The sequence below is a fragment of the Neomonachus schauinslandi genome, chromosome 5 (assembly GCF_002201575.2).
Source record: "Neomonachus schauinslandi chromosome 5, ASM220157v2, whole genome shotgun sequence".
Classification (NCBI taxonomy): domain Eukaryota; kingdom Metazoa; phylum Chordata; class Mammalia; order Carnivora; family Phocidae; genus Neomonachus; species Neomonachus schauinslandi.
In genome coordinates, this window is record NC_058407.1 from 3,865,768 (window position 1) to 3,880,529 (window position 14,762).

At 47.9% G+C, this 14,762-nt stretch overlaps 1 protein-coding gene across 5 annotated transcripts in view; it reads right to left on the reverse strand.

Moving 5' to 3' along the window:
- Nucleotides 1-14,762, reverse strand: part of PPARA (peroxisome proliferator activated receptor alpha) — a 99,775-nt gene that overhangs the window by 7,859 nt on the left and 77,154 nt on the right. For all 5 annotated transcript variants that reach the window (XM_021687463.1, XM_021687464.2, XM_021687465.1 and 2 more), the window contains 4 exons: nucleotides 7,527-7,773; nucleotides 2,767-2,927; nucleotides 1,443-1,581; nucleotides 465-667 (listed from right to left, as the gene is read on the reverse strand). In XM_021687463.1, coding sequence (XP_021543138.1) covers nucleotides 465-667; nucleotides 1,443-1,581; nucleotides 2,767-2,927; nucleotides 7,527-7,734 — 711 coding nt within the window. In that variant the 5' untranslated portion in view covers nucleotides 7,735-7,773. The remainder of the gene's footprint in view (nucleotides 1-464; nucleotides 668-1,442; nucleotides 1,582-2,766; nucleotides 2,928-7,526; nucleotides 7,774-14,762) is intronic.

The window sequence follows — 14,762 nt, forward strand, 5'->3', positions numbered from 1 at the left end:
TCCTTGCCTTTTCACTGAAGAAACAGGAGTGGGATGGGTGGGGGGCTGCAGGGCAGGGGGGTTGGAGAGGAGGGAGGAGATTTAGGGGAAGGATGCCAGAACACTGTTGAGGGAAAGAAAATGCTTTCATTTTCTGGCATTAAAATAGAAATTTAAGAAAAAAAATAGAGGTTTTTAAAAAATGCATTTAAGAGATGACCCTAAGCTATTAACCAGATTTTTTCTTTTCTTTTCTTTTTTTTTTGGTGTATTAGTTACACAGTCATTGTAATGACCTCGTTGCTAGGAGCTCTGAGGTGGAGGAACCTGAAGATCGGAGTTGCTGATAAGCTGCCTCTGCCTGCTGCCTCGGGGCCCACACTGCCATCCCACCTTCCCGCCATCCAACCGTTGTCTCCTCAGCCCCTCCCTGTGGCCAGGGGGCCACCTCAGGTGGGAGCCCAAGCAGCAGCGAGGTCACCTACCGGGTTATTGCTGGCCTTCCCCGCGAGGATGACCCGGGCCTTGACCTTGTTCATGTTGAAGTTCTTGAGGTAGGCCTCGTAAATTCTCTTGGCGAGGGACTTCAGATCTGCCGTTTCTGCATCTTCTGGGTCATGTTCACAGGTGAGAATTTCCGCTTTCAGTTTTGCTTTTTCAGATCTTGGCATGCGTCCAAAGCGAATTGCTGGGGGCGGGAAGAGGGGGACATGGGAGAGAACGGGAAGGGGGCAGAGGTGAGCACTGGGGCGCACGGCAGGGGACCGGCCGCTGGGCGGAGAGCGCGCACCGAGAATTCAACCACGAGAGCAAAGCTGCCCCTCAGGACTAGTCAACGTTCTGTTCTGGAGAGAGGAAAATAAAACTCAACCTTCCATCAATTTTGGACTCTTTCAAAAGGTTCAAAGGAAAGGCAATCCCTCATTTCGTCAACAGGATCAGTTGAGGGTTGTTTCCTGTCATGAGGTCCCCAATTGACCCTTAGTTCAAGGAGATGGCAGTTTCCCCCAGGGCGAGTTCATGTGACACCTTTTTCTTTGTCCATAAGGTGGACATGCAACTGCTAGGAATTAGTCATTTTAGATTTACCTTCGCGTCATCACTGGCGCGTTCTAAAATGACAGTAGGGTTCAGAATAATGACATTCGCCACGTGGGACGGTGTTTGCAATGGCACATGCTTTGTGCAGACTCTGGGACCATTCTGGCGTCCTGGGGGCATTTCCAATCGGTCTGAAAACCTTCGATCAAAGTCTTACCGGGAGAAGTGTCTAAGGGGAATTGCAGGAGCTCTGCTGGGTCTCAGCTATGTGACACTGCTCCCTTTTTGGGCTATTCTGGTTGCAAAATGATCTGGGCATGAAGTGTTGCCACACATTCATTCAAAACACAGTCTGCGGCGACCAGACAAGGGAGGTAAGCTGAGGCACGGGCTGGGGAAGCACGCTAGACGACCTTACCTACCGTTATGGGACATCCCGACCGAAAGGCACTTGTGGAAACGACAGTATTGGCACTTATTCCGGTTCTTTTTCTGAATCTTGCAGCTGCGGTCACATTTGTCATAGGCCAACTTCAGCCGGATGGTTCTCCGGAAGAAACCCTGTGGGATGGACGCACGGTTGGGGAGGGGCTACGGTGGGCCGGTAAGTCAGCGTTGTGGCTTTACTCACGTTTCTGGTCGTTCACTTACTGTACTTTCCAAATGGACTGAAATTAGCAAAATCATTCTAAGAAGTCTGACTTAATTGGGACAAATTGAAAAATTTAAATTTCATTACATGTAAGATGAAAAACTAACAAAATGAGGCAAAATTCAAAGTCGTTTCAAGACGTCCTCGTCTGGCTTGGGAAGACCCGGTTATGGTCTCCCAGAGTCACTCAGTCCCGTTCCGATTCATGCAAGTGTCACTTTCCCTCCCCAACTCACGTCCAGATTTGTGACTACACAAATCTCTACGTAAGAGAATACTAACTCCCTGAAAGACAAAAATTATAATAAACCAATAAAAGGAAGCCACCTGTTTGTAAACAATGTTCATGCTTTACAAAAGCACTAAACTCTACCAAGAAACTTCAGTATTTAGTCCATGAGAAACAAAATGTAACACCAGGAATTCAGGCACAGCCAGGTAGGAAAGGCTATTTCACAGGTTCGTGGTCAGAAGGCTTGTGAAGGAGTCTGTATTTGCTTTGGTTCTTTTTCTGTTTGCTTCCCACTCATTCCTGCATAGTTCAGATGGGGCACGTCCGGCGGGCCCGCGGGAGCAGGGACAGCAATTTCTTGGGGAACAGGAGGGGAGGTTGGCACCTTCCCTCAGTTGGATATCTAGGTCTGTGAAGTGGGATGGCCAGAGCAGGCACAGGATCATGAGGTTGAAGAGAGAATTCTGCCCGTCAGAAGGCAGCGTGGCCTTTCCTCCCTGCGGCCCAGGCCTCTGAGGCCAGCCCGGGCTCGGGCGTGGCATTGCTGTGTCAAGGACTCGGGTCGTGCCTACACCAGGAAAGGCTGTGGTATCGTCCAAAAGTTGGTAAACTGTCTCAGCACGCACAGGGGAAGGAGATTTCTGATTTTAACCGAACACTGAGATGACTCGATCCCCCACGCATCAGGTACATGAAGTACCAAAACTGGAGAGTGTACACAAAGTCCTAAAAGCGTGATGTGGGGGCCTGCCACCTCTGATTGCCAGATCTTTCCAGTGATGATGAAAATCTGTGTTTAAAATAAAAGGAAGCACCCGTTGTCCTGAGCAGGGACTCTCCTCCCTGCCGGGGTCCACCGTACCTTGCAGCCTTCACACGCGTGAACTCCGTAATGGTAGCCTGAGGCTTTGTCCCCACAGATTCTACATTCAATGTTCAAGGCTATGCTGGAAGGTTCATCAACACTACCGGGAGCCACCGGGTAAGTGACCGATGAGGGGCTCGAAGCTGGTGAGAGGGTGTCTGAGAACAGAGGAGAAACACTGATGAGCATTCCAGACACCATCATCGATTTCTATACCAGGTTTACGAGGACATGATTGCATGTGGGAGGTGCCGGCTAGTGGGCAGACTTCCCGGCCTGGGCTGGCCCCTGTCCTGGGCTGTCCCACCCCTGCCTGTGTGCCTCCAGTTACCATTGTGGCATCCCCAAACCTGCCGCTGGGCCGCCCCCGGGTTCTGGACCCACACACCGAGCTGTCTCCCCTCCCCCACCCCAGCTCAGCCTACACACAATTTGTACTCTGCTTCCCTCCAGCTCTTCTGCAAATGTTAACTCAGTAAATCACACCAGAACACAGGATAAAAATCCATGTGGGCTACACTGAAAGCAATAATCCATGAAAAATTACAAAAAAAATTAAGTTGGACTTTCTTAAAATTAAAAACTTCTTTCTGCTCTGCAAAAGACACTGCCAAGAGAATGAAAAAGACAAGCCACAGGCAGGGAGGAAATATTCGCAAAACACACATCTCATAGAAGACTTGTATCCACAATACACAGAGAGGTCTTAAAACTCAACAATAAAACAAACAACTCAATTAAAAAATGGGCAGAAGATCTGAACAGATACCTCATGAAGAATGGTAGCAAATCAGTATCACTTGTCATTAGGAAATTGTGAATTAAAACGAGACATCACTATGCACCTATTGGACTGGCTAAAACAAACAAACATGAGCGCCTGGTGGGGCTCAGTCGGTTAAGGTCTGCCTTCGGCTCAGGTCATGATCTTGGGGTCCTGGGATTGAGTCCTGCGTCGGGCTCCCTGCTCAGCGGGGACCCTGCTTCTCCCTCTCCCTCTGCCCCTCTCCCTGCTTGTGCGTGCCCTCTCTCTCCTGTCTCTCTCTCAAATAAATAAATAAATAAATAAATAAATAAAATCTTTTAAAAAACTTAAAGAAACCCCTGACAACACTGCATGCTGGCAAGGATGTGCAGTGACAGGAACGCTCGCTCATGGCTCCTGGGACGGTAGAATGGTGCAGCCACATTGGACGACAGTTTGGCAAAGCAGTCTTAAAGGAATAACACTCTAGGTGTTTACCCAAGTGATCTGAGGACTAAGTTCACACAAAAACCTACACACGGATGTCTATATAAGCTTTAGTGTTAATCTCCCCAAATCAGAAGTAACCAAGATGCCCTTCGATAGGTGGAAGGATAAAAAGAAAAGCCAGTCTTAAAAGGTTATAAACTATACAATTTAAATATCTGACGTTTTGGGGAAGCTGAATTATAGGTTTGGTACAAAGGTGAGTTGCTGGGGGGAGAGGGGGAGGGATGCTGAACAGGTGAAACAGAGGTTTGTTTGGAGATGGTGAAACAATTCATATGAGAACATAATGGTGAAGACACAACAGGATGCATTTGTCAAAACCCACAGAACTTTACAGTACAGAGCGAGCCTTCAATGTGTGCAAACAAAAATCATTTAGGAGGTTGGGGGACCCCCGGGGGAGTACAGAGTATGACAAAGCAAGCTCACCATGTCACACATATATGGAATGGCCTCCCTGAAGGAGGCGTGGAGAAGACCCCACCCAAGGAAACTTGGAAACGAGTGGCATCTATGGGACTAAAGGATGTCAGCACGGGGCGTCTGCGGATAAAGCAGCCCCCACGGGGATACAGGTTACCCACCCTGACACCACCATCGTGTAGACCGGAGACAAACCACGAATGGAAGGAATGGTGGCGTGGGAGCTTGCGGATCAGCTGGGAGAGGTGAGAGTGGCCCATGTGGTGGCCGGTTAGCACTGCAGCATTGGGGCAACAAACAGAGATACCAACGGCCACACATTCGTGTAAGATCTCCAACACCAGACAGCACTGAATGTGGTCGGTGGGTATGGACACACATCTGGGAAAGCTCATGCCAGTTTTACGATGCTGGTCCCCTGCAGAGAGGAAGGTGGGACTGGGCAGAGGGTCCCGCCGGACCTTAGCTCCCGTAGGTTGCACTTTAGACAGAAGGCATGAGGCAGTGTGATAAAACATTACCTTTGTAAATCTGGGTGGCAGGTGTCCTACTGTATATTTTTCTGTATGTTTGAGATACTTTAAAGAAAAATAAAAGCAGCAGGAAGGAGCATTCCTGGCAGAAGGAAAGAGCATCTTGTGCAAAGCCTCACATAATCCTCGTAAAAACTCAGTGAGAAGACTCTTGTTGTTTTACAAGTGGAAATAAACTACAGATATCAGGTAACATGGCCTGGTCACACAGCTAGAAAGAGACCGTGCCAAGACTTGAACCCATGCCCCTCAGCTGGCTCTGAAGCCGTGTTCTTCATATGAACATCCCTTTTGGCAGCAGTGTCCTTGACCCAGAAAATCAGGGATTCCACGATCCAAGCGAGACCCTGACGAGATGACGAGTTAATGGACTCTGTGGCCTTCCTGTCTGAACAGCCTTTGTAGTGACCCCAACAGACCTTTATAAATGGTTCGCGGCTTTTGTTTTAAGATTTTTAAAAAAGATTTATTTATTTATTTATTTGAGGGAGAGAGACAGAGAGAGCACAAGCAGGGGTAGAGGCAGAAGGAGAGGGAGAAGCAGACTCCCCAGCTGAGCTGGGAGCCCAACGTGGGGCTCGATCCCAGGACCTGAAGATCATGACCTGAGCTGAAGGCAGATGCTTAACCGTCTGAGCCACCCAGGCGCCCCAGTGGTTCGTGTTTTGACTGCCTTGCTCATGACATGTTACCGAGCGAGTGAGCTTCGAGGGAAAGGAGCAAACGTCCAGGGTGATGGGGGCTGCCAGAAACAGCGAGGGAGGGGGACAAGGAAAAGCCTCTGGGGTGTGGGATCACCTTGCAGAGCCTCGGGAGGTCGCCTCATGGCTGACCTGTGCTAGTGTTTGGGACAGTGACAGCCCCGGCTACTGGCTACCATGGTAGCCACTACGCACGCCTTGTCTCCCTGAACCCCAAGAGCAGTGTTCGAGCTCGTTATTCTGTTTATTTGAGGAAAGAGGGAGGGAGACAGACCCCAGGACACTGGCACATGCTGGAGATGACAAGCTCAGAGTAGGAGAAAACCCAGGGTCAAAGCCAGCTCTCAACCCCTCCACATGGGTCTTTGATTCACCACATTGCAGACACACCACATGCTGGCCAATTGTTTTCGTATACTATTTGTGGTTATACTGACTATCAGAGATTTTTTTTCTTCTGGATTTGAGAAGATTTATCTCTGTCCATTTGTTTCTTTTTTTTTTTTTTTAAAGAAGGCAGTTACCCCCCCTACTTTGGAAAACATATTGTTCATTTTTTTTTTTTTTAGATTTTATTTTTTATTTATTCATGAGAGACAGAGAGAGAGAGGCAGAGGGAGAAGCAGGCTTCCAAGGAGCAGGGAGCCCGATGTGGGACTCGATCCCAGGACCCTGGGATCATGACCTGAGCCGAAGGCAGACGCTTAACCATCTGAGCCACCCAGGCGCCCCATATTGTTCATTTTATAATGAAAGATTCAAGGATACACTTTTCCTTCAGGTCACACACACTCTCGAGGTCGTTCTCAAATAAGGAACTTGCGTGAGCAGGGTGGGCGTGCAGTTGTAAAACCTCTGGAAAGTTCTGTTCTAGCCATGGACAGGAAGAGTGTTCAGACACCCACTTTGTCCAGGGAGGTAGAGTCCACAGCGGCCACTCTGCCTGGATTTTCTTTCTCCCAAGTTCTCACCCTCAAACAGGAGGGATCCAAAATTACGTTCTTCCAGTTTGTTTCAAGGTTGTCTTTTAGGTCATCGCCAAGAACTATAATCTAAAATATATTCCTAAGCCATCTGAAAGCTCTGACACATAAGACTTGGAAATGTCATATCAACTAGCCTCGTGGTCCATATGCTTCATCAAAAGCCACACTGGACCCAAGTCCATGGGCTGACATGTGCTTCACATCTAAATAAAGTTTTATTTCTTTGTACCTGCCCTGCTGATACTTGTTGCACGTCTTTTTTTTTTTTTTTTTAAGATTTTATTTATTTATTTTAGAGAGAGCGCGCATGAGCAGAGGGAGAGAGAGAATCTCTAGCAGACTCTACGCTGAGCACGGAGCCCAACATGGGACTCACTCTCAGGACCCTGAGATCATGACCTGAGCCGAAACCAAGAGTCGGATGCTTAACCGACTGAGCCACCCAGGCGCCCCTTTCCTGCAGTTCTTAATGCAGTGTAGAAAATAGGGAGGTGGTTCATATACATTTCCAGATTTTAAAAAAATTGTCCTTTCTAATATAATAGGAGCCTCTGCTTTAAAGAAATAGAAACTCAGAATTTTTTTTAGAAATGTAGCTGACTGCCTTAACTGAATTTCAAGCATTATCTGATTTGTGTATAGCTTTTAAAAGTGGGCATACTGGTATCTCATAATGTCTCCTGAAAGCCCTCCAGGCCCAGTGGACTGGGTGTTATGCTTTATCATGTCTAAAGAGTTCATTGCACAAAGATGTGACTTCTTTGTCAGCTAAAGAGAACAGTTTTCTCTAGAGGAAAAAAAAAAAAAAACACACCAAAAACTTTTCTAAATACAGCTTTTTGGGATACAGCACACTTACCTGTAATAACAGATCCATCAGATCCTGGGCCACTTCCTAAATACTGGTATTCTGTAAAACTAAAGCTTCCAGAACTGTCCTCACCAATGGATTGAGAAATCTCTTGGATGTTTCCCATTTCTTGTAGAAATTCTTCAGATAATGGGCTTTCCAGATCATCAGCCTCGAGTGGGGAGAGGGGGCAAATCGGGCTTTCTGTGTCTACCATCTTGACTAGATGGTTCTGGAAATGTAGCCGAGCCCCAACCTGGGAGGAGAGAGCAGTAACTAGTGAGACAAACACAGAAGAATACTTTTCCTTCAATGAAAACATCCTTTACCGATGACGACTCACTAAATTCATAATCTAAGAAGGAACAGTGTTGACCACCTTTTCTCAGCATGCCTCTTGATAAGCATGCTCAGAAAATGAAAATCTTTCAACACAACCTGTTTAAGGAGACAAAGCCGATCCTGCGAGAATCATTCACCTGCTACTGAGTGCACAGGGTGTGTTCAGCACAACCCACCAGATCTGAGCTGGAGAGAAATGGCAGTGGGACACAAAGTCCCCGCTTGCTTAGAACACCTGTTTCGGTGGGGACATAGATAGTTAGCAAGTAAACAAACACACGTGTGGACTGCATGGTGATCCGACAGCATGGTAGGAGCAGATGGAGAACGGACACTGCCTTACAGGGGGACACGGCCCGGCTGATCCGGGGACAGCAGGACCTGAGAGGTGAGCTGTGTAGAGGTCTTTGGGGAGAATGTTCCAGCAAATGGACAGCGAGCACAAAAGCCCCACAATGAAAGCCTTCTAGGAAAAAGCAGGCCAGTGTGGCTCAGCAGAGGGGCACAGAGAGAGCAGGAGGGACAAGCCATCAGCATATACCCTGGTGCGATATTCTAGGTTCTCCTTGTACCCCAGGGGTAACTCATGCAGGTTTTCCTTAAAAAATGATTGCGCACTTGCAGATACATCATAGAGTTTAAAAAACCTAACTAGGTGAGTCCTTGACAAAGCTAGACTGTTTCAGCCAGCAAACAACAGAATACTCCCCGGGTGGGTACTGTTTTGAGCTGAACTGTATCCTGCCAACATTCCTATGTTGGAATCCTGACCCTCCGGACCTCAGAATGTGGCTGTATTTGTAGAGAGGGTCTTGAAAAGGCACTTATGTTAAGATGAGGTCTTTAAAATGGGCCCTGATCCGATCTGATTGGTGGCCTTATAAGAAGAGGAACTTGGGGGCGCCTGGGTGGCTCAGTTGGTTAAGCGACTGCCTTCGGCTCAGGTCATGATCCTGGAGTCCCTGGATCGAGTCCCGCATCGGGCTCCCTGCTCGGCGGGGAGTCTGCTTCTCCCTCTGACCCTCCCCCCTCTCATGTGCTCTCTCTCATTCTCTCTCTCAAATAAATAAATAAAATCTTTAAAAAAAAAAAAAAAGAAGAGGAACTTGGGACACATAAAAAGAGACACCAGGGGCGCACATGGTAATAGTGTCTACGTCTCCTTCTTTCTGTCTCTCTTTCCCTTCCTTCCTTCTTTCTTGTCATTTCTTTCTTTTCTTTTCTTTTTTTAATGTTCTATAGTTTTTGCATACTCTGCTCAAAGGAATATTCTGACTGGTAAATGCTCTACTGAGACCTAAAAGGAGAATTTCAGCAGTTTACATTCAGCAGTATTACATTTCTGGAATAACAAGATGCAGCTCTAACATTTAAGTTGGGCGGGAAAGAAAAGATGTGTTGAGAGAGCGCCCCGGTAGGCCTCGGGTTCGGGAAGGAAGGTCAGGATTACACGGAACATGCATCTTGGTGGGAGCCGGGCGGGGAGCTCCACTGTCCTTTCCCCAGACTCTTGGCCCCCGTGGAAGCCTCTCTGCGTGAGGAAACCGAAGACCCACTGGAGTTCTGCTGGCCTTCTCGGCTTTTCCTCCAGCCGTTTGTCTCACCTCCTTGGCCAGCCTGGGAGCGGCTGAGAAAAGAGATCATCTGATGTGCCTGTCCGTCCCTCCAGAGCACTTGGGGCGGAGGACACCATAACTGGTGTCTGGTTTGCTCTCCTCAAGGAACTGGGCAGTGGCCGTGCCATGTGGACTTTAGAGCCAGACTTCCTGTGATATTTCTGCTGCTTGAGCAGAAGTCACAGCGATGGGGGGAGGGCCGGGAGCCAGGGCACGCCAGGAGCCACAGGGCAGGTGGGCTGGGGTGTGTGCCCAGGCGCCTCGGCTCTCTACCTGGGGACGCCCTCAAAAGGAGCCCTGCCTTATCTGCTCCAGCCGGAAACAAGAAAGAGCCGGTGTGTTCAGTGATCTGTGCAAACACCAGTCCTCTGGCCGGAGTTCAGGACAGTGTTGCCTCACTTTGCGGAGGGATTTTATCTCGTTAGCTCTTCATTAACAGCAAGACTGACGTTCCTCTAAGTAAGTCTCAGGTATGCTTTAAAAGCAACTGAAAAGTAAAACGCTAAGAGTGTTCTAACTCCCTGAATGTAATGACAAGGAAACGAACATCATTTTATAGTCAAAGATCAGTTCTTCCAGCTTTGACGCTCCTGGTTGGAAGATAGAATATTTGCAGGGGGGAAAAGGCTGCTATCTACACGTGTGTTCCCTTGCAGAACTGGGGGTCTGATGAGGAGGTGGTCACAGCCCCACTGACCGCACGGCTTCTGCCCGGCTAGCTCATACTTACTGGGCTCAACTTTATGGTTAATATTGGACTGCAGTGACTGCAGTTTTTAATCTTTTGTTCATGGTGAAAAATATTTTAAGTAATACTTACCCCACTGTCTTGCTTGCCTTTTGAAGAAACCTGCCTTCAGATATAATGCAGAATAAAATATGATATAAAAAAATGCACAGATTCACAGCCTGATTATAGAAATATAGATTACATAGAAAGTCTTTTAAATCTTATGAAAGGCTGATGGTTCTCTTTTATTTTTCCTGTGTGTTATTGTCAACCATGAGAACTTATTGTCCGAATTCTAAGCATGAGATGTGACTTTCACAAAAATGTGTGAATTGTACCCATTTTTCATTCCTAAAGTAAGTCAAAACATCCCTTCATCTTTGCACTTAAAGATGTTTACTTGAAGCAGGGCTGCACTGTGAAAATGTTTTAGAAGAGCACGTTCCGTGGGTTTGCTTTGGAATACTGTTCTCACTCGGCTGGGTGAGCCTGGCGTCCTATGGTCACCATGTGATGGCAGCGCTTTGCGGTCAGCCCCTCTCGGTCAGCCCTGGCTATTGATGGCATGCACTTCCTCGGGGCCTCCTGGTGCCGCTGGCCGTGAGCTTCACTGGGACCACTTCAGATGGGAAAGCAGTTCCCGAAAGCTAAATGTCACTGAGCGATGCATGACTGCCAGGCCCAGGGATGGACGTGAGGCAGGACCTCAGGAGGACAGAGGTGGGAGGGCAGTTCGGGCAACTGGACCTGCCACGCAGGTATCAGTATCTTCGGTTTCCTCATGCAGAGAGGCTTCCACGGGGGCCGAGAGTCTGGGGAAAGGACAGTGGAGCTCCCCGCCCGGCTCCCACCAAGATGCATGTTCCGTGTAATCCTGACCTTCCTTCCCGAACCCGAGGCCTACCGGGGCGCTCTCTCAACACATCTTTTCTTTCCCGCCCAACTTAAATGTTAGAGCTGCATCTTGTTATTCCAGAAATGTAATACTGCTGAATGTAAACTGCTGAAATTCTCCTTTTAGGTCTCAGTAGAGCATTTACCAGTCAGAATATTCCTTTGAGCAGAGTATGCAAAAACTATAGAACATTAAAAAAAGAAAAGAAAAGAAAGAAATGATAAGAAAGAAGGAAGGAAGGGAAAGAGAGGCAGAAAGAAGGAGATGTAGACACTATTACCATTTTGTGTCACTGAGGGCAGGTGAAGCCTGGAAGGATTTCAACACTAACCCACAACCTTCACCATATAGTATTTTCCAAATCACCAACTCTTAGATGGCATGACTTGAAAAGATTAGGCTAAAATGAGTTGCTAATGGCATGATGAGCTCTTACTCTGTGAGCCAAGCAGGGCCCAACACACCCTCCTCTGGGGTCCCGCAGCACCTGGGCTGGATTCTGACAGAGCCCCGATTATATGCAGCATGAGAACGTTTCACATCTGCCTTGAGGGCAGAGAATGTATTTTGCTAATCTCTGTAACCATAGTTCTCGCACAATCCTTATGGTGCAGGAGGTGTCCAGTTTCTGATTCCAGCGCCTAGCTAAGATGGGCACAGCATGTGCCCCTGCAGGTGACCCCAGCAGTAACTCGGTGAAAGTCTGCGAAGACTCCCCGGGCTCTGTGTTAGCAAGTGCGGCCTGCCATCACTCAGATGGCACAGACAAACCCAGCATGTCCAAAGACAACAGAACGTAAGGATACCTAGATCAGAAGTCAGCGTGGTTCTGCGTTGGGAAAGTGATCAGAAATTTGCACAGTGATGTATAATTACCATCGGGACTTAAATACAAAGCATGTAAGAGGGAAACGTAAGTCTAAGCCTCATAGTGAACAACAAAGTTCCAAGTCGGCCGGAAAGAACTTGTGTCAAACAGGGATGGAGGGAGCGGGGCTGCCAGCTGTCAACCCCTTTACCCCCAAGGGAGAGGCCTTGGGGTTAGGGCATGAATGGATGATCAGCTAACTCTCCACCTTAGAAGCGACAGACAGAGAACATGGGAGAAGTTCTGTGCTAACATAAAGTAGGTGCTTTGACTTTCACTTCATCAAATGCTTGGAATCAAAGGCCAAGGAGGAATCACGTCCTTGTTGGCTCCTGGGGCTGTGACAGGGTCTGACCCATCTCTGCACCCCTACATTACTAACGGAATTCCTTGGACCTGCCAGGTCCTTCGTAAATATTTTCTGAAATAAAATATTAAATAACAGCTCGAGGGCGCCTGGGTGGCTCAGTCGGTTAAGCCACTGCCTTCGGCTCAGGTCATGATCCCGGAGTCCCGGGATCGAGTCCCACATCGGGCTCCCCGCTCAGCAGGGAGTCTGCTTCTCCCTCTGACCCTCCCATCTCTCATGTGCACTCTCTCTCACTCATTCTCTCTCTCAAATAAATAAAATCTAAAAAAAAAAAAATAGTAACAGCTCGATATTGTCCCAACTGTCAAAACAGTTTTATACGCTATGGGATCAGATACTCAAGAGAAAGAACAGATGGAGCTGGGCTTGAATTTCCCCCACCCAGTGCTTGTAGCTGACACAAAAGGGTCCGAATACATAGTGCCAAGCCTGGGACTTCTACTTTGCTACGACTTCTCTTTCTGTAAGCTACCCGAACTTATTACACTGTAAACCCCCTCGAATTATACTTAATGTGCTTGCTAATGCCACCTTATAGAAACCTATTTACATTTTCTGTTGCGAAATTAAGTCTGATAAGACTTCACTGAGTGGTCCAAAGGTAAAGGATGGGATTTTTGTCAGAGCAGTACCATTTCCATGGCAGAGAAGAACTATCAGGCAAGGAATTTTTCCATTTTCCACCAACTGTAATTCATTACCTTGTCAGATTCTTTATACTTCTCTGTATACCTTTTTTTTTTTTTTTTTTTTTTTATTTGAGACAGAGAGAATGAGAGACAGAGAGCATGAGAGGGAGGAGGGTCAGAGGGAGAAGCAGACTCCCTGCCGAGCAGGGAGCCCGATGTGGGACTCGATCCCGGGACTCCAGGATCATGACCTGAGCTGAAGGCAGTCGCTTAACCAACTGAGCCACCCAGGCACCCGCCTTTTTTTTTTTTTTAAAGATTTTATTTATTTGACCGAGAGAGTGAGAGCACAGCAGAGGGAGAGGGAGAAGCAGACTCCCCGCGGAGCAGGGAGCCGGATGTGGGGCTCGATCCCAGGACCCTGGGATCATGACCTGAGCCAAAGGCAGACGCTTAACGACTGAGCCACCCAGGTGCCCCTTCTCTGTATACCTTTTAGATCTTTAATATTTAGAGCCTTCAGCTGAATTTGTTGGGCTAGCATTTAAAATAACATTTCAAAATAAACAGAGAAGCACTACAAAGCCCTCTGTACCTTCACCCGGCGCCAGAAGTTCATAGAAATTGATTAACCACTGCCGCCTGCCTAATGTTTAACGTGCTTCCAAAGTCAGTGCAGAAAATGCCTCCGATAGAATCTGAAGCAGAGCACCAGAGTGTGGCAGTGGGTGTTTTAATGAATTAAGCCAAAGGCGGGGTAATTAGGAGTAGTTTGCACACCACACAGATTTATCTGGGGACATCTAAGATCTTCCCCCACGACGCCTAAGGCATCAGCATTTTGTAATCAAAAGAATTTGGTGTGTGAAAATGGCTATGAGTCTCTGCACCTTCATCTTTAAAGGTGCAAGGAGAGGGGCGCCTGGGTGGACAGGCCTGAGCGTCCGACTCTTGGTGTTGGCTCAGGCCATCATCTCGGGGTGGTGGGATCGAGCCCCGCGTCAGGCTCCCTGCTCAGCATAGAGTCGGCCTGAGATTCCCTCTCCCTCCGCCCCTCCCATTCATGCTCTCTCTCTCTCTCTCTTCCTAAAATAAATAAATAAATCTTTAAACAAAGAAAAAGGTGCAAGAAGAATGTTCCCAAATACTTTCAAGAAAACTGCTAGTTTCACACAAAGTTCACCCTGGATGATAGTATCTATCTTCACTTCAAACCCGGCAAACTTCCCATTTTCCTGAAACTGGGGCTCTTGTTTTTAAATCTCATCTTATTTTTGTTGGTGGTGAAATTAAAATAATTACAGGGAAAGCTGTAACTTCGCACACATCGTGTGCCTGTCACAAAATGAAATCTGAGATGAGAAGCTTGTCGCAAGAATCGGTAGTCACTGGAGATGAGATTCATGTTTGCCACACAAAAGCTCTGCTCCGATGCAGACGGAAGCCCAGCACTAAAGCATGTACCCGGCAGGGGACAGAGAAGCGAGAGGACCCAGGGCCTCCCCTGGGACAACACCAAATGATGACATTTAGGAACAAGGGAGGCCCTGCCTGGTGACAGCAGAATGACATCAGACACCCAACAGCCAACTCTGTAAGGCTAAGCCTTCATTTTTTGGGCTCAACCCATGCTGGTCACCTTTGGGTGGAGAGACCACGTTTTATGAACTTCCGGAAACACGTGAGGGTCCACCTGAGCTGGTGACTGGCTTAACCCTGGACAAGACACTGGAAGAGGCAATCTCAGCCCAGGAGGGACTCACAGCCCCAGGGCAGAGAGGGAGCCAGAAGCACT